This window comes from Carlito syrichta, unplaced genomic scaffold, assembly GCF_000164805.1.
Source record: "Carlito syrichta isolate Samal-C Ts95f unplaced genomic scaffold, Tarsius_syrichta-2.0.1 Scaffold316252, whole genome shotgun sequence".
NCBI lineage: Eukaryota > Metazoa > Chordata > Mammalia > Primates > Tarsiidae > Carlito > Carlito syrichta.
In genome coordinates, this window is record NW_007260348.1 from 1,395,401 (window position 1) to 1,414,595 (window position 19,195).

Sequence of the window (19,195 nt, forward strand, 5' to 3'; positions counted from 1 at the left end):
ATTTTTTATTATGGTTTTGTGGGGTACAGTTAAGGGTTAGGTGTACAATTACATTTCATTCAGGCACCCTGTTGATAAGAGGTGTTTCCCCATCCCCAGACAGATATTTGCTACTGTTAATCCCATCCCCCCCCATAGTTTCCCAGTACCGTCAGTCATTTTCTTATAGTATTACATTGGATGTTCAAGGTCCATTATATGAGTGAGAACATGTGATACTAGGATCTTTGTTTCTGTGAGAGATCATTCAGTATTATAGACTCTAGTTCCATCCAGGTTGCTGCGAAATTCATGATTTTGTTCTTTTTTATGGCTGCGTAGTATTCCATCGTGTACCACATTTTTTAAATACTCTTTTGATGAGTCCTCTTTTGATGGGCAGCATGGTTGTTTCCAGGTCCTTGCTATTGTGAACAGTGCTGCGATAAACATACGTGTGCAGGTATCTTTTTTATAGGGTGACTTGAGTTCTTCAGGGTATATTCCCATAGGGGGATTGCAGGGTCATATGGGAGGTTGATATTTAAAGCTTTTAGGAATCGCCACACTGCTTTCCACAGAGGTTGCACTAGTTTACACTCCCACCAACAGTGTAGAAGTGTTCCCTTTTCGCCATACCCTCTCCAGCAGCTGTTATTTTTTGAGTTGTTGATAATTGCCATTCTGACTGGAGTTAGGTGGTATCTCAGTGTGGTTTTGATTTGCATCTCCCTGATGAGGTTGAACATTTCTTCATGTGTTTGTTGGCTGCTCGGATGTCCTCTTTTGTGAAGAGTTAGTAGTTTTTAAAGAAGGTGATAAAACGTAGGATGTTATGGTGATCACACAGTCTTGATTTTTGAAAAAGTTGTAATTTAAAAATCTCATACTAAGTTGGAGAGCAACAATTAACTTGCTTGTCTTTTTGTATTACTTTATATGGAATTTTTGAGAAATAACACATCACATCAAATAAAAACTTACTATCTACAGCTTGTCATTTTCAAACTAAAGAGCCAAGGTGCTAGTGACTTTAAAGCCTAGAAATATGTTACTGATTTGAAATCTTATTCCTAAAAATTACTGAGTTATCATTTGCTTCTCTTAAAATTCTGTAACCATAATAAGTTCATTGCCCAATGTGCACAGCAAATCAATGCACCGAGGCATCTGGTTGTAGCCGAGAAAGAGGTTTAATCGTAGGGTCGCTGCAAGGAAACCTCAGATTTCACTCCCCGGAAATTTGAGTTTAGGATTTTATGAGTTTTGGTGTGGGAATCATTGGTTGGTTGAAGAGCAATAGCTAAAGTCATGGGACAGGGAGATGAAGAAACTATTCTCACGCTGATTCTATTTCTCTAAGAGGGTCTTCAACTGGTTGGCATCAGCTGTGTTGCTGGAATTCAGGATCAGAAAAACATGTTAAACCATTCTTAAGCAAGAGCCTTATGATTTTAATATCAGAGATCCTATATATATAGGAACAATGGAGATGCAAATGGTCAGTATTTAGTGCTTTATTACATGGAAGTGGGTCAACGTGTAGCCTAATTAATGCTTAATTATATCTATATTTCTGTCCAGAATTCTTGTTAACTCTATGAGGATGGCTTCAACTTTGTTTCAATTTTGTTTGTTTGTATTTGAAATTTTAGAAAATACTGCTAAGGGAAGACATGCAGATAGGGAAACGACTGTGGTGAAAGAAGTTTATACTCACAGATCCCTGGAAACAGGAGGCATAGGACAGCATGACACCCAGGGCCATGTAGGACCATGCAGGACAATAGAAGGACACACCAGGGTTGGTCAGGAGCCAGAGAAGGAAAGGAGATGGCCCAGAGCTTTATTGGGGTTTTTGCAGAAAGAATTGGGCAAGGTGGGGTCGGCAAAATGAGTAAATTTAGGATTGGCTAGCTTGAATAATTTCAGCAGGCTCAGGGCTATAGGGGCGGTTCTCAGTTGTCCAGGGCCTGGCCCCTGGGTGATTTAGGGCAGGGGGAATGTTGCCTTGGTGTGTCAGAGCTTGATAAAGGAGATGGTTAGGAGTACGGCTCAGTATTGGTTGTTTTGTATATCAAGGGCACCCTTGCTGGGGAGTCTTTTCTATCTCTAGGAGTTAGCTAGCCCTGGGAGGGGCAGTCTCTCCAGGATTCAGGCCCCAAATGCCAAAGTATCAAGAAAACAGAGATTAAGAGAATATAATCAACAGGAACAATACAAAACAAAACCATTGAGGACTTTAAGATGGCACTGCTTAATCAAGTGCTGTTTCTGTGCACATTTTTAGAGATGGTACCTGCAAAAGACTAGAGAATCCGTATCACATTTATTTGTAAGTTTTACTTTTTGAAACGGTGAGTTTTAGGGGGTCAGCCAAAGAAAATGTTGGCTGAAAGCCTAATGCAAAATGCTAGGCATTTGGAAAACTCGAATTAAATAACTTGACCTAAAGGTTTATTTCTTTCCCATGCAAAAGAAGATGGGGGTTGGAGATATGTGGTGGGCATGGAACTCTTTCCCCTATGTTGCCTTCCTAGCTGATGGGATCCCTACAGTTCTGGATGGTTGCTTCAGCTTCAGCTTCCCCTTCCCAATTCCAGGCCTAAGGAAGAGGGAAGGCAAAAGAGTGCATACCCTTGTTTCTTCCCCTTGTTAGAACCTTTCCTGGAAGTCATGCCCTGCAACTCCAAGTTAAATCTCAGAGGGCATTGGTGATTCATGAATTGATCAATGTTTGTATGAAGTCAACATACTTTGTCTTTTGCTTTTCTAATAACCAAATCTTCAAACCAGTTCTTCTTTGAGAGGATTTTGATAAAGGAAAAAGTAGGCAATTTTTGTTAAAAAATGTAATACTAAAAGTAATGTTGAGTCAGGTGCGGTGGCTCACGCCTGTAATCCCAACACTTTGGGAGGCAGAGGTGAGAGGATTGCTCGAACCCCAGGGGTTAGAGACCAGCCTGGGCAACTTGGTGAGACCTTGTTTCTACAGTAAATCAAAAAAATTAGCCGGGCATGGTGGTGTGTGCCTGTGGTTCCAGCTACTTGGAAGGCTGAGGTGGAAGGATCACCTGAGCCCAGCAGGTCGAGGCTGGTGGCCATGAGTATGCCACTGCACTCCAGCTAGGGTGACAGAGTGAGACTCCTACTCAAAATAAAATAAAACAAAATAGAAGTAATGGTGATTATAATAATAATAATAATTAGTGTTGAGCTTTTATTACATAGTGTTGCTACTCTGAGTGCTTTATATAATTATTTGCATAGTTCATTTAATTCTTAGAGCAGCTCCATTTTTATTTCCATTTTTTCAGATGAGGAAATTGAAGCCCACAGAGATTAAATAACTTTCTCAAGGTGACATGTTTGAAAAGTGATGGGATCCAGATAAGGAATTCGCATTACAAGTCTAGATCACATGCTGTAGCCACGTAGTTTACACTGCGCTGTAATGTAAACATCTATAGCTCAGAAATCAGGAAACTAAAGTTGAAAAATTTTGAATCATTGGCCCAAGGACACATGAGCAATCAGTACTAAACTACTTCTAATCTTTCTTTAAAATTCTTTTACTTGGCAAAGAATCCCTCAGGAGGCAGGATAGCTTAGTGGTAGAGAGGGTGGACTTGGGAGCCATGTTGCCTGTGTTTGAATCCTGGTTGTGCCAGCTTTAGCTATGTGATCCCAGACAAGACACATGCCTCCTATGTTTTAGTAGTCTTATTTGTAATGCTAGCTTTAGCTCTGTGATCCCAGACAAGACACATGCCTCCTGTGTTTTAGTAGTCTTATTTGTAAAATGGGTCAATAACTAGAAGATATCCCAAAGGGCTGCTGGTAGGAATAGATGAGTTAACACAATAAAATCACTTAGTGCAGTGCTTGGCATATAAGTAATCATTTTCTGTTCTAATTATATTATTACTTGTTAGAAATGTCCACTCCAGATTAAAACTAACATGTTTTCTAGTGCCTGTTTGGCACTTGGTAAACGTATATGGAATTAATGGAAAGAACTGTTAGTTGGTTTGTATTGTCAGACTGTGCTTCTCATACTGGTTGAAACATTCGTTTTGTAGAAGATGAGTTATTTTAAATATTTGCATTAACAGCCATTATCAAGACTGAGGGGACCAATAATATTACATCGTGTTACTCATCTTGTGCTACTTTTCACCTCACCTTGCTTTTCTCATCTGTAAAACGATTAGTTTTAACATTTGGTGTTTTTGCTGAGATTGTATTGAAAGACAGTGTATACACCTAAGGTACTATTAGTGATATAACAGTTTATGCCATCACATTTAAAAATGGATGTGACTGTCTTTGAATCTTTTAATGCCACTTTTCCAAGTAACAGCAATTACCCACCAAATATTAATTTAATCCAGGAACAGTGAGATGACTTTAGATGGCAGCGTCATTTAGCAGTGAGATAAGGACTGGCAAAGAGGCTTTATATCATTCTGCAGCAGCTTTTCAACAGCATATTCGCATTGCCTTTTCCATTTAAATGACAGAAGAATTAAACCTTTTAAAGGCAGCCTACCGGTCTCCTTTCACATGTGTCATTCTTGCTTCAGAGAAAATGCTGCATAATACTAAGATGACAGCCCCACCTCTGATGTCACTGAGGATGGTACAATCCTCTCCAAGCCTTTGCTGGGCTTCCTGCTGCTGCACTGGGGAAATGGTTACATTAAAGCCAACTCCCGGCATCTCAATTATCTCCTTGGAAGTAGTTTTCACAAATATAGAAAAGCCCTACGGTGGCTGTTTTCGGTAAGCTACCAAGGTAGAGAGCCACAGAAGCAGAGAGAGGGAGAGAGCGAGCAAGAGAACAGGCTGCTTCCGCCTTTGTGAGAGGGACTGAGGCAGCAGCTCCTCTCATCTCGGCTCGGGTTCCAAGTGCTCAAAGTGCTTCCATTTACATCACCGTGTGCAGTGCAGGGCAAAAGGGGCTGCCAGGAAATCTGAAACTAATTTGCTTCCAGTTGACTAGAACAGCATATTTTGAATTAGCTTGCTTCTTTTTTAGCTAACTTTTCTCAAGCGTTAAACTGATGAACTGGGCATTTTCTATGATCAATGGGTAACTGCTGGAGCTACAGTAATCTCTGTGAGTAACCTCTATTTGTAGGTCTATGCAGGCAAATATATTTTATATATCTATTTCTTGTAAAATGCTGCTGTGAAATTATCCGTCTGTATTATTGACTGCGTTTGCTTACTAGTCTTGTCTTTTGAGCGTCCCAGTAGGAGACTCCTGGGGTTTGACCAGGATCTGCTGAATCCCGATAGAGAGAAGAGAGAGCATCCTGCATTTATTCAGGGATGCCCATGCCAACCATTCTTTAACTCCCCAGTCATCAGAAAGATACCACCTGCCCTCTGGATGCCTTTGCCCAGTACCTCTCCTGGGTTTAACCTGGGATGTTTATTTTAGTATCTGACATTTAACATTGACATTTTCAAAATTTTAATTTGTATATAGAAAGCAGAATATTATTCTTACCTGTAATCTTAACTTCCTTTCATTTTTTTTTCAACCAGTTTTCCTGGGAACACAGAATTCTATCACCCTATTTCTGCTCCCTGTCTGTGATGTATTATACAGGTAGAAAGGGAGAAAACAGGCTACCCCTGTAGTTTCAGAAAGACATAATATTGTGGTGCTGGATGGGAATAGGGGAGGAGTTTCTCTTAAAGAGCTCAAACTCCTTTCTATCTGCTTGCCTGAAGTACGGCTTAGTATCTGAATAGCCTAGAAGAAAACAAGGTTGACTCAGAGGTAGCACAAAAATTTTTTTGTAAACACTGTAGTTGAGGCTGAGTAGTATCTCTCCTGGAAGTTTAATTTGTGACAGGTGTCTCAGTTTGCACACTGGGGTGTGTTTTTCCTATCTGTTAAAAGTGTCATGGTTATAGTAATTCAAGATTTATTTCTCTCTCACCAGGGAAACTGGCTTTCAACAATGCCCTATAAATTTGCATTTTTAAATATACCTGGAATGATGGTTTATGTCCGTTTGTAACTTGAATCCTTAGTGAAACTACGGGTCTCCTACTGAGCATGAAAATGACTGAATACAAATGTGGATCAGCTGAGGCTTGTTACACACTGGAGGCTGAGTGAGGTTGCATGTCTACCACTGCACCTAACATCTGTCTTTATAGACAACTGTTTAGGGAAGTCCCAAGCAGTAGTTGATCATCACTGCTAAGAACTCCAGCTGCTTGGCATTCATAATTATTCCTTAAAAGAAGTGTATAATATTTGGAAACGTCAATTTCTTAAATATTAAAATAGTTCACAAAATATTTTATTTAAGAAACAGTTTATATTAATATTACCATATCTATGTTAATTTTAGCAAAAGAAAACTTGCTGTGACCAAGATTGTAGGATTATTTAAAAGTTTAGTTTAAACTTTTTTTTGCTTTAAAAAAAATAAAAACCAAAAAGTCGGTGAAGAGAGTGAAATTCTTAAATTGGATTTTTAGAAGTATGGATTTCCAAACAGGAAGAAGTGGTAGAAAATAGACAGAATGGGTTAAATCAGAGGAGCAACTCTGATATGAGATAAGGTTGAAAGGAGAAGCACAAATGTGGATATAAAAAATAAAAAGAAATGATGACAAGTGGATGAGAGACAGACAAAAGTGGGTAATTCTTCTGGTTGAAAAAGAAACCATCTTTGGAAATCAATGATTTTAAAGATGAGCTCAAGTTCAGCTCTTACAGCTTAGTGCTTCTTCTTTATGATGAGTAACAGTCTATACACAGTTGCAGAGACTTTGTTTTAAAATTAATGGGCCGTTCCTTGTCTCACTCATCTTCCCTTCTGTATTCTGTATGCGGTGCCACTCCTTAGCTTGCAGAGATCTTCTAGTATCATTTCTCTAAGGATTAGAACTGAATGAGAAATACTGAGTCTGAACCATTAATATGTGAAAGTCAGTTTGCAGTCAGCACAGCTGCAACTATTAATCACTTGGGGAAAGAGTGTCCAATTAATGGAACATTCTTTGTGTATGCGCACATGTTAAAAGCTTGTGTGGTGGCTGCCAGGTCTTTTCCTGGCTTTTGCAGCACATAAATAACTCAAATATCTGTGCTTTTAGAGAGTTATCAGTGTCCAGACAGTAGTCATCATCTTGGACTACATATCATAGCCTTCTCCAAAATGTGACTTTTATAAGGGTGAAGAACATGTCCCAAAATATAATGAACTTAGACTACTCATTCAGTAACTTCTAATTACGCATACTCATTTTCTGTTATTTTTATCATACCAAGTTTATTTTCTATTGCTGGATAAAATGGGTCAGATTATCCTTCTGTTTGGTTTAATACAAATTTTTTACTATTGCATTGCGAGCTTGAACCATGCAACAGTGTGTTGCTGGAGAGGTTTATTGATTATGAATATGAAAACATCGATTATTATTATTCACAGTTAACGATTATAGTTACTTATAGATGAAATGCATTTGAGTTTTTTTTTTAAGTCTTGCTTTTTACATTTGCTTTGTAAATTAGGCATTTGTCATCTAATCTTATTGATTTATAAATTTTCAGACTAAGGGGTCAAGGTACCCTCCCTTTACTCCATGGTCATGGCTTCCCCACCTTTGGGATTGAATTCCTTTCTGATAAGTCAAGGGGTAATGTGATTTTAAGTTTGCTTCTATAAATTTTCCACCGTTAAAGTAATTCAATAATTTGTAGTTCTTTACTCATAATAATTGATAATAAAAGTTTCAAGGTATTTGCTAACTGCTATTCATTAAGAAACAGAGAATACCAAGAATGTCATTGCATTTATGAGTATCTCATGTAAAAAGGGGGAAAATATATTCTTGGTTAGGTTACCCTTAATTCATAAAGAACTGAAAATCTTATGAGACAGATTCTAGACACTTAGTGCTCTCCATAGCCATAGAACATCATCAGACTGAATTTTCCTATGCGTTTTAAACTTACAAGTACTGCATCCAAAGACATGAACATTCCAACTCTGGAAACATATTCTGGTTTTTAAAAATTGAAAAGCCTTACTTTTTCCTTAGCCCTTTTCTTTTAAGCGCCAATGTAATTTTTAAAGGCTGTGTACAGATATTAATTTACAGGCTTTTGCTAATGGTCAAGTTTACACTTGCAATTATTTTATTATTTTATGATCCTTTGCATAAGTGTAGAGTCATTGAGCATTCATTGTGAGATAAATTTACTATGAGCTATAAAATCAAGAAGAGCTCAAATTACAGTAGAGGCAATTTTCTTCCACTCTTGAAAAGGGTCCCAGGGTACTTGCTAGTTAGAGGGCAAACCCAGACCAGAATGATCAAGTCTTTCTCTTCATAGAAATGAGAGACTGTGTTTTCTTGGAACTTCCTTTAGTTGTTGTCTATTTGATTGAACATTTGGACCTTTTGGTTAGTAGTAGGAACTTGTGATATCTTTTAAAATAAAAAAAAAAATAGCCATTTAAATGTAGTCAGAATGACTTTTAGATTTTGTTGTCATGTTTTGGAGCAGTGATTTCTGTACTTTAATGTGTATATGAATCATCTGGGGTTCTTGTTTTAGAAAGCAACAAGATTCTGTTTGGGAGGGTCTTGAGTATGGTGCCCAAGTGCCTGCCTTTCTAGCAAGCCTCCTGGGTGATATCTATGCTGCTATCTCAAGGTCACAGTGAGTAAGAAGGCTCTAGGGTAGTACTTTCAAACGAAACTTTATATGGTGATGAAAATGATCTATGTTTGTATACTACAGTATAGTAGCTACTAGCTACACATGGTATGGAGCACTGAGGAACTGAATTTTTGATTTTATTAAATTGTAAATAATTTTTTTTTTTGAGTTGGAGTCTCACTCTGTCGCCCAGACTGGAGTGCAGTGGCTACTCCCAGCCACCGCAGCCTCGACCTGCTGGGCTCCGGCGATCCTTCCACCTCAGCCTTCCAAGTAGCCGGAATTACAGGCGCACACTATCTCGCCTGGCTGATTTTTTGATTTATTTTAGAGATGAGGTCTCGCTGCCCAGGCGGGTCTCGAACCTGCGGGCTCAGGTAATCCACTCACCTCAGCCTCCCAAAGGCGCGGGATTGCAGGCTGAGCCACCGAGCCCGGCTAATTGTAAATAATTTAAATTTAAATAGCTATATGTGGATGTGGCTATCATATTGGACAACACAGTGTCTAGAGTGAAATCAGTGGCAAAACGTATGCTTAATGGTAATAGCTCATGTAGAATCATGCTGAATTCTGTAATGAGCCAGGATTGTCTCCACTGAAATTTGCCACTGCCTGAACTTTGTCTGCAAGTAGAGAGTATATACAGGTAGAATTGCTAGATTATAAGCTCCTTGATGACAAGAGCCACACTGGTCTTTTTGTTTTTCTGTGCTCCAGTGCATGACACGTACATGGTGTACAATGCTGGATGAGAAAAGGAAAGAATGGGCTAGTTCTCAAGTTGGGAAGTCCCCTGGTGTTTTTAGCATCCTATTCAAGCTTGTACTTGAGTGGGACTTGAACTTGGGTGGCACTAACATGTAGTCTTTTGCTTGTGTTTTAGAAGGCTTTTTGTTTCTGCTTTGAAGTTCTGTTAATTGGTATCCCATTGGTTATAGGAAAGTCTTAATCCATTGATTCAACAATAGTACCATTTTGCTAGGTACTATGGTTATGGGCTCTGGGGTTATGATAGTAAAGAAAGCAGACACATTTCTTACTTTTTGGCGTTTATATTCTAGTGGCAACAAAACAATATAAGACAGCAAAAAAGCTTTTCTGAAAACCACCAAGTTCCAGGAAATATATGTGTGCAGAATTCATAATTTTGGTTCTCTTGAAGAATCTAGGCAAAGATGTGACAGTTGTATTGTCTGGAGAAACCTATGTCCTATTGCTCAGAATCCCCCATGAAAAACTGTTTTATTTGCTTCAAATTTCAACTTCCAGTGACTGAGTCTGCGGTAGACATACTAAATATTTATTTTGTTTTTCTTGAACCATTTTCTTTTAAGGAGTTTGCTAGCCAGAGTGAAAGAAAATCTGTTTCATTTACTGGTCCTCAAACAGGATAATTCTTAGAAATGCCACGGTTTTTCTGCAGCCAGTCTTATGCAGCAGGCTCATTTCCTCGTGATTTAAAGAAAATGTATTACAGTCCCGTCCCTGTGTTTCAGAAACAGATGGCTATTTAATACACAATCCAAAGCAGTCCTAACATTGATCTTGTAAACATTCAAAAGTATCCCATTTCTTTCTCAGTATATTAAATCAAAGGAAAAAAAAATCTAAAAAATAATCAGTGGGCTTGTATTTCATCACAGGAAAATCATCTTTATTAAACAACAGGAAACATAATTTGTTAGGGAGTCTGACCAAATAAAGCAGCAGATAAGATTGCTGTTAGAAAAGGATGACTTCTAATGGAATATAAATAGATACCCCCCAAAAGTACATATATATCACATGAGTGTGAAAATTATTCTCCTTTTCCTACTATACACTTTACACGATATTTTTATTCCTTTAAGGGGAAAAATAAGTGCAGTAAAGCTACAACCTCTTTATTAATTCAGATTTTACTAGTGTGTGGTTTACATTTAGGTAAGTGCTAAAGTTCTTTTTGTGTAGTAAGCAAATCCCTCTGTCACAGATATGTTATCAAATTCGGGCAGGACTAACTCAGGAAGGCTTTCCGGAGGAGAAATATTTTGAGTTGGATTCTTACATGAGTAATAGATATCGACCAAAGAAAGGCAAAGGGAAATTGTCAACAAGTTGTAGGTGTAAGAGCCATGGCAGTTGGATGAGGCTGAGTAATGACTTTCCAGGAAGCATATTGAAATTAGTGGGGGCTGAGGCAGCGAGGGGTGGGGTGGGGGGGTGGTCATGGAAACGGCCAAAGCAGTGTCCTGGGAGGTGCAACAACCTTTGCATCTTTGTTCCTGTCTGTTCTGCCTCTGTTCTGGCTCTAGCACTCATCATAATCTCTCACCTATACTATTGCCAGGGTGTGTGTTGCTGTTCTGAGTCTGTTTTTGTACCCTCTTCCCTACACGTCCTTCATGTGCTACCAGGTGATATTTTTAACATGCCAGACAGACTTCTCATGTACTGTCATTATTCAGCTTTGAATCCCCTATGTTGAGTACCTAGCAAGTAATTAATAAATATTTGCTGGACAAGTGAATAAATGTTGGGAAGCTGTGACCAATTAATAGGAAGTATCTATGGCCCTGTTTTAAAAGGAAGCAGAGAAAAATATCTTAAAGTAAAAGAATTTGATCTTCAAAAACAAAAACTAATCCTAGCATTGAGTTCCAATTTTTAAACATAAGGAATAAATCAGAAATTCTAAGTTAAATATCAGGATTAATACTTTGCAACAATTTGTTGTTAAAGACAGTTCAAGTTGTGACGAGATGCAAATGGCAAAAATAGATCATTCTTGCTACGTACAAAGGTGTGCCTTATTTGAAAGGAAATATTTGCCGTTATGCTGAATCAGTCCACAGGGACACGACAATAAAGGTAATTTCTACCCAGAAGTGACAAGAAGACTTTCTTTATATTTTCTAACATTGTGCTGTTGGAAATGATGGTCCCACAATTCAGTGACCTCTGAGTTTTTCACAGGCATTTACTCCTGAGAGATAGAAGAGGAATCTAGCCCTGGCTTTTAGTTCTGATACGATACTTTATTGAACATCATTTTGTTGACTTTGGTCAGGTTATTTAACCTCTCAGAACATTTGTTTCCTCGATCTACCCTAGTCCTGAATTAGAATGGTAAACTTAGACCAGGAGAACTTATTCAAAGAGTAAAACAAGCTATTTGTCATGCAGGGCTTTGCTTTTGCCTTTCTCCCTTTTATCTGATCTCACTTTCTTTGGCAAGTTGTTACCTCAAACTCCACAAGTACGTGCCCACTATTGTGGCATCTGCTGTTCCTTTCTGGGGGACATTGCAATGAAGATTATTTAAAATGAGTTTAGGAATTACCAAATTTATATGAGGCCCCTTTTCTTGATTTCTTTGTGGTCACTTCTCTTTGGGCTAGGGTTTATTTCTGTGATTGTTTTAAAGATGGCAGTTGAAACTGTTAGAACAAAGTGGGCTTCAAATGATAAAGGTTAATTTTCTTCCCTTTACTGAATGGATTTCACTGTAGTATTTTGTAGTGTTATGTATAAATATGACTTCAGTGATCACTGTGGTCACTTTTCATGATAGCTTAAAAATTGTAGCCTATGGAAGCTTTAAGATGTAAGCTAACATTATTCTCATTTATTTCTTATATTTGCATCATATGTAATATAAAGCTAAAGTTATTTTGACATTTATTTTTAGGGAGGAGAGGTGACTTCTTTCAAGGGTTGGCAATTAAGGGAAGGCTTATTTAAGGTGAAGGAATTTGAGTTAGGTCTTGAAAGGTGAAAATAATTTGGTTATGTTGAGATGAGAATAAAAAGTATGTCAGGTAGAGAAAAGAGGTTGTGTGAAGGAAAAAGGTGTTTAATGATCAGAGTGTATGCATGGTTAACATTATTTCCAGTGTGTATTAGAATTAGAAACTTTTCAAACTTTTCATGTGCTGCACACTTCCTTCAGTTTAGAGGCAATGATATAACATATTTGAAAGGGGAGTTGAGAGAAAGTTGATTGAGAAAGATAGATTTGGACTGGAAAGGAAGAAGTAACTATCCCTATTCACAGATGACATGATCTTGTATGCAGAAAATCCTGAGGATTCTACAAAAATGCTATTAGAATTAAAACACAAGTTCAGCAGGGTTGTAGGATATAAAATCAATATGTAGCAACAAATTGTATTTCTATATGCTAGGAATTAATGATCTAAAAATGAAATTTAAAATACCGTATCAAAAGGAATAGAATACTTATGGGAATAAATTTAACAAAAGTAATGCCAAACATGTACATTTAAAATTACACAACATTGTTGAAAGAAATTAAAGAAGATTAAATGAAAAGACAACCCATGGTTACGGATCAAAAGCTGTAATAGTAATAACTGTTAAGAAGCCAATACTCTATAGATTCATTGCAATCCCTATCAAAATCTCAGTTGTCTGACTAGGTAATCCTAAAATTCATTTGGGAAATGCAAGGTCAGAATGGTCAAAACAACATAGAAAACTCACACTTTCAGATTTTGCTCACTGTACTGCTACAATATTATAAGGAAAGGCATCAGCCAGGTGCAGTGGCTCATGCCTGTAATCCTAGCACTTTGGGAAGCTGAGGTGAGAGAATTGCTTGAGACAGGAGTTTGAGAAACATAGTGAGACCTTGTCTCTATGGAAAAGATAAAAATTAGCTGGGCATGGTAGTGTGTGTCTGTAGTTCCAGCTGCTTGAGCATTTAAGGCAGAAGGATCGTCTGAACCTAGGAGGTTGAGGTTGTGGTTGGCCTTGATCGTGCCACTGCACTCCAGCCTGGGTGACAGAGTGAGACTCTGACTCATAAAAATAAAAATAAACACAAAAATAAACATAAATATAGGCATGTCACTTAATGGTATAGGATTAAGAGTCCAGAAATAAACCTTTACATATATGGTCAATTGATTTTTTTAAATGGGTATCAAGGATCTTCAATAGGGAAAGCAGTCTTTTTCATAGATAGTGCTGGGACTACTGAATATTCATATGCAAATGAATGAAGCTGGATCTTTGTCACATCATACACAAAAGTTATCTCAAAGTGGATCTAAGCTCTAAACATAATAATTAATGCTGAAAAGCTCATAGGAGAAAACATAGAAGTAATCTTTGTGACCTTGTTTTAGACAATGGTTTGCTGCATATGATAACAGAAGCACAAGAAACCAAATAAAAAATAGATAAGTTGGGTTTTATAAAATTTAAAAACTGTTAGGCTTCAAAAGACACCATCAATTAAGTGAAAAGACAACATACAGAAAAGAAAAATAGTTGTAAATTATATATTTAATAAAGAACTTTTGTCCAGAATATATAACTAACTCTTACAACTCAACAATAAAAACACAAACAACCCAGTTATACAAAGGGTACTGGATCTGAATAAACATGTCTCTAAAAAAGAGACAAAATGACCAAAAACACATGACAAGATGCCCAACATAATTAATCATTAGGGAAATGAAAATCCGAACCACACTAAGATGCCACTGTATCTTAGGTTGTCTGTCATAATAAACATGGACAATCACGGAACTCTCAGACACTGCCGGTAGGAATGCAAAATAGTGCAGTTGCTTTGGAAATCTGTTTGGCAGTTCTAAAACATTAAACATAGATTTATCATATGACCCAGAAGTTCTACTCCTTGGTATATACTGAAGGGAATTGAAAGTATATTTAGACCTAGAAACGTGTATACCAATTCATTATTCCCAGTAGCCACAAAGTAGAAACAACCCAAATATCCCATCAACTGATGAATACAGAAAATGTGACTATTTCCAAACAATAAAATATTATTTAGCAGTAAAAAAGCATGAGGTTCTCGACTGGATGCTGTGGTGGTCCCGGCTACTCAAGGGACTGAGATAGAAGGACCACTTGAGCGAGGAGTTCAAGATCAGTCTGGGCATCATAAGAGGCCCTGTCTCCATGTAGAAAATCATAATAATAATTGAAGGAATGATGCTCTGATACATGCTACAACATGAATACACCCTGATAACCTTGTGCTAAGTGAAAGAAGCCAAGCCCAAATGCCACATGTTTTTTGATTGCATTGATATGAAATGTCTAGAATACACAATTCTGTAGAATCAGAGTATAGATTGGTAGTTACTGGCAGCTGAGGAGGGGGGCAATGGGAAGTGGCTGTTTACGGATATGCAGTTTCTTTGTGGGTGTGATGAAAGTGTTCTGGAATCAGATCATAAGTGATGGTCGCCAATTTTGTGAGTATACGAAAAACCACCGAGTCTTAAAAGGTAGAAAAAATGAAAAGTCCTACTGCATTCTTTACTGAGAAATAAAAATGTCAACATGCCACCTTAGGAAAAGCATGCCACTTTATTGTTTTTAGCTGTCTTCTTTTTTAAGATGAGGGTTTGAAAAGTTGTTTCCTCTTCAGATATCAGCAAGCCACGTTTTATTAGTTCTGTCTTGTGAAGATATTATAAATACCATCAGAGAGAAGGGCTTCCTAGATTTTATCAACACTTGATTCCAATTTAATTTATTATTATTATTATTGCTTTAAATAGAAATGAGGTTTCACTATGCTGCCCAGGCTGGTCTCGAACTCCTGGGCTCAAGCAATCCTCCCTCCTCGGCCTCCCAAAGTGCTGGGATTATAGGTGTGAGCCACCACACCTGGCCTTCAAATTTAATTTTTAAAATGTATTTCAAATTAATTTAAAAATGGAATACGAAACAGCACACGCTCTCAGATGTACAAGGCCCCTCCCCCCCAAAAACCCTTGACTTTATTTATAAAAAATTGTATATTCTTACATGTTTAAACTCCAGTCACCTTCAAATTACTCTCCTTTTGATGTAGTACACTTATGGAGATGCTTTTTTTCACTGCTTAAAAACAGTTTTTGAACTTGTTAATTTTGATATCTTTTAATGTTTCTGTTGTTTTTGTTTCACCTCTTCTACGTGGGCAAAACATTTCCCTTTGAGGACTGTTTTTTTTCATCTGGGGAAACAAAAAAGTCACTAGGGACGAGATCAGGTGAATAGGGGGAGGGTTGGACACGGGGATCATGCTGCTTTTGGTTAAAAACTGCTGAACACTCAGAGTGGTGTAGGCAGGTGTGCGGATAAATCATCCATCATGAAATGTACAAACATGATGAAAGACTCTCAAAAAAACCCAGCAAAACAAAACAAAAAAAATGATGATTTGCTGAAGCCTCTCACAACAATGCTAGCTGGTACACTGATGCCGAATGGGTCCCTAGAACACGTACCTAGTGGGGAAAGCCTATACTACAAGAGGCCTGCCCTCCAAAAAATAATTTCAGGTATTTTGGGTCCCCATTGTATTACTGTTCATCAAATTTTAATACACCTCCTTTTTTGGTTTGGAATCAAGTCTTTCATGCCATTTCAGTATATATATTCAGACATTTCATAAGTATTTTGCTAAATAGGAGGTTTTAGCTGTGTGATAGTTGAAAAACTGCAACATCTGTCCTCTTTCATAAAGTGAATGTGAGTGCGCTATATTTCTAGTTTAGATGGATGAGGGTATTCTTGATACAAAGTAACCAAAACCAAGTTCATAAGGAGAATTGGATACTGGAGCTATTAGGACTGTAGCTGTTATCCATAAATCCCCAAGTAAAATTTTTTGCTTATCAGAAGGTTTTCATTTTCAGGTCTCACTGACTGTCATAATAGGACAGTATTGTAAATTTGATTTACTATAGTACATCTACTGTATACTAATTAAATATTGTTTTCTTGCCTCATATATTGGTGCTCTACATAGGATACCACTGAAATTTTATGCAGTTAGTGATCACATTAGCGTGTAGAATCTAAAATGTTGAACTCAAAAAGTGAAGTGTATGAATGGTGGCCACCAAGGGCTGGGACCAGGGCAGATTGGGGAGAGGTTGGTCAAAGGATGCAAAACTTCAGTCAGACAGGAGGAATAAATTTGTAGTTTGGTGATTATAGTTAATAACAATTTATTGTATACTTTGAAAATTGCTAAGAGGGTAAAGTTTGAGTGTTTTCACCACACAGAAAAAAGTGAGATGATGGGTATGTTCATTCTCTTGAATTAGCCATTCTACAAATGTATACATACATTAAATATCATATTTTATACCATTATATACAACTTATTTGTGAATTAAAATAATGAAATGAGAAAAAATAAATTTTATGCAGCTGGGATCCTGGAAATCTTTTTCAACACATTACATTTTGTATTTCATTTTCATTCTTCAGGATGTTTTGAAAGCATTTTTTTCCCCTGCACAGAAGTCTAGCAATGAAGGGGAGACTTATGACTGAAAAAAAAAATTTGCTGACTTTAAATAGATCATAACTTTTTTTCAGAGGCTCTGTCCTAGAGATGACACTGTACAAACATTGTTTCCTAGTTCATAAGGCTAGTTAGTGTTATGACCAGTATAAATATTTTAGTTGCTATTTTGTGAGTGGTATTTGGAAGGTGTTACATATTCTTATTTTAATCTCTTTATGTATATGAAGCAACTGAATCCTTGTGTGGGGCTTTATCAGGATTAAGTGTGGCATGTTTCGTTAGGTTATCTCTTATGCTGAAAGTGTTTTTTTGTGTGGTTATACTTATGTAGACTAAGTAGAAGGGATAGCTGCAAGATTATGAGAAGCATGTGTTACAGGATGGTGGGAGGAAGGAGTAACTGAGTCAAATTAATAAGTATTATTGAGTGCCTCATATGTGTGAATAGGCATTGATACATCCCAGGCCCTGTTGTTCCAAAACAAATCATGTGTCCATTCTGGTCTGTTCACAGGTGATCATGGAGGAAGCACTTTACTCCCACCGAATGTCACAAATGAGTTTCCAGAATATGGGACCATGGAGGAAGGTGGAGAAGGCCTTAGAACTTCTCTAGAATTTGATGGTGAGTCTCTGCCATGCCACTCACAAGGGCAGCAGGGGGTCCAGCTTTCCACTGGCCACTACTCTGGACTTGACAGTGTTACAGAAGGACCAAAAGATGTCAGAGAGGCCCCCTCTCAAAGTCACCTCAAAGAACCAAGTTTACAGCCCATTGACTCTTTGATTTCTGCTCTGAAAGCCACAGAGGCGAGAATAGCATCAGGAACATTACAGGCTGCAAAGGTACTGGACAAAGATGTTGTTTCTAGTTTTTCACTTCAACAGGTGGAAAAAGAGTTAGGCATTGCCAGTTGTAAAACACAGAGAGCCAACAAACCACTCCCTGCTGGCCAAGAAAAACCACCAGGCATACCTCTTTCAGCTGAAGTAACAACTGAGGAAAATCTTTATTTGAGCATCCAGAAGGATCTGACTGCCCTGCTATCTGGAGATACTCAGGCACAACTTCCCCAGCGAAATGGAGAGAAAGGGGATGATGGGAGAAAAGGGGCTTTGTGTTTGCGGGAGCCAGATTGTCCTGTGTCCTCCTTGGGGAGCCCAGCAGTGACCCACAACTCTGTGAGCAGCACTGGTTTTTTGAAAGAGCAGAGGTCTGCTCTCGGCAGAGAGTACCCAGTGGGATGTGATCGAGGCAGCTCTCTGGGACGCACAGGACGGATCAAACATGTGGAATTTCAAGGGGTAGAGATACTGTGGACGGGAAGAGAAAGGAGAGAGCATAAAACCCAGCATACCGTAGGTTTCGAGACATCACTGGAAAGAACAGCCTCTACAGAAAGCAAAGAGTTTTCCAAAGTGCCAAGCCATCTCATGTCATCTGCTGGTTTGTGTAATTCAATTAATTTAACTGAGAGTGTTTGGGATGGATCCTGGAAAACTCCTTCAGAGAGGCCTGGCACTAGCTCAGGGGCATATTCCCCTGTGCGTCTTGATGAGAGTGGAGAGGATGAAGTCTTCCTGAAGGAAAACAAACAACATCTTGACAAAAAACCTGAACCAGAGAGAGAAAAAGAAAGGTGAGCTCCCAGAGTACCCCACTGTTTGTGATGCTTATTATATATGAGAGAAAGCTGTTTCTAGTATTTGGTATGAGAACTCAGCTCATAGTACACTGGGTCCTTGTTATCATAGAATGGAAGAGAAGTTACCATAAGCTAACACCTTCTAAGCTAAAATTCCTTTTAAGTTTCTGAGATATTAAAGTGATCTAGTTACAAAGTTATCCATTAGGCTTGGGCCAGGGAAAGAGTTCTGAAGAGACTAAACACTAAACTATAGCATTCCATTTCTGATATTTTATTATATTTGACAGGTTTCAAGTTTTCTAACATCAAGGAAACTAAAGCACCCTAAAGACAATTATACAATTATCTTTAATAATATGAAGAGGTTTGGACTCTTGACATGCCCTATACAATCTTTACACCCTAATTTAGACATTTTTCCAATACCTGCATCCCAGCCTACCTACAGGTATGAACACAGAGATTCTGGGTTTGGTCCACTCAGTATTCTGTGCTTAGAAAGGTCATCTCAGGAGGTCAGCAGGAGACTTTATAATGCAGTTGTTTTATGATATTCACATGGAGTTCCTT

The 19,195-nt window shown here is 38.0% G+C and overlaps 1 protein-coding gene across 1 annotated transcript in view; it reads left to right on the plus strand.

Moving 5' to 3' along the window:
* LOC103276590 (PH and SEC7 domain-containing protein 3) overlaps positions 1-18,815 on the plus strand; it is a 61,332-nt gene extending 42,517 nt beyond the window's left edge. Inside the window, exon 3 of the mRNA XM_021706966.1 lies at positions 17,491-18,815. Coding sequence (XP_021562641.1) covers positions 17,491-18,620 — 1,130 coding nt within the window. The 3' untranslated portion in view covers positions 18,621-18,815. The remainder of the gene's footprint in view (positions 1-17,490) is intronic.
* The last annotated feature ends 380 nt before the right edge of the window (positions 18,816-19,195 follow it).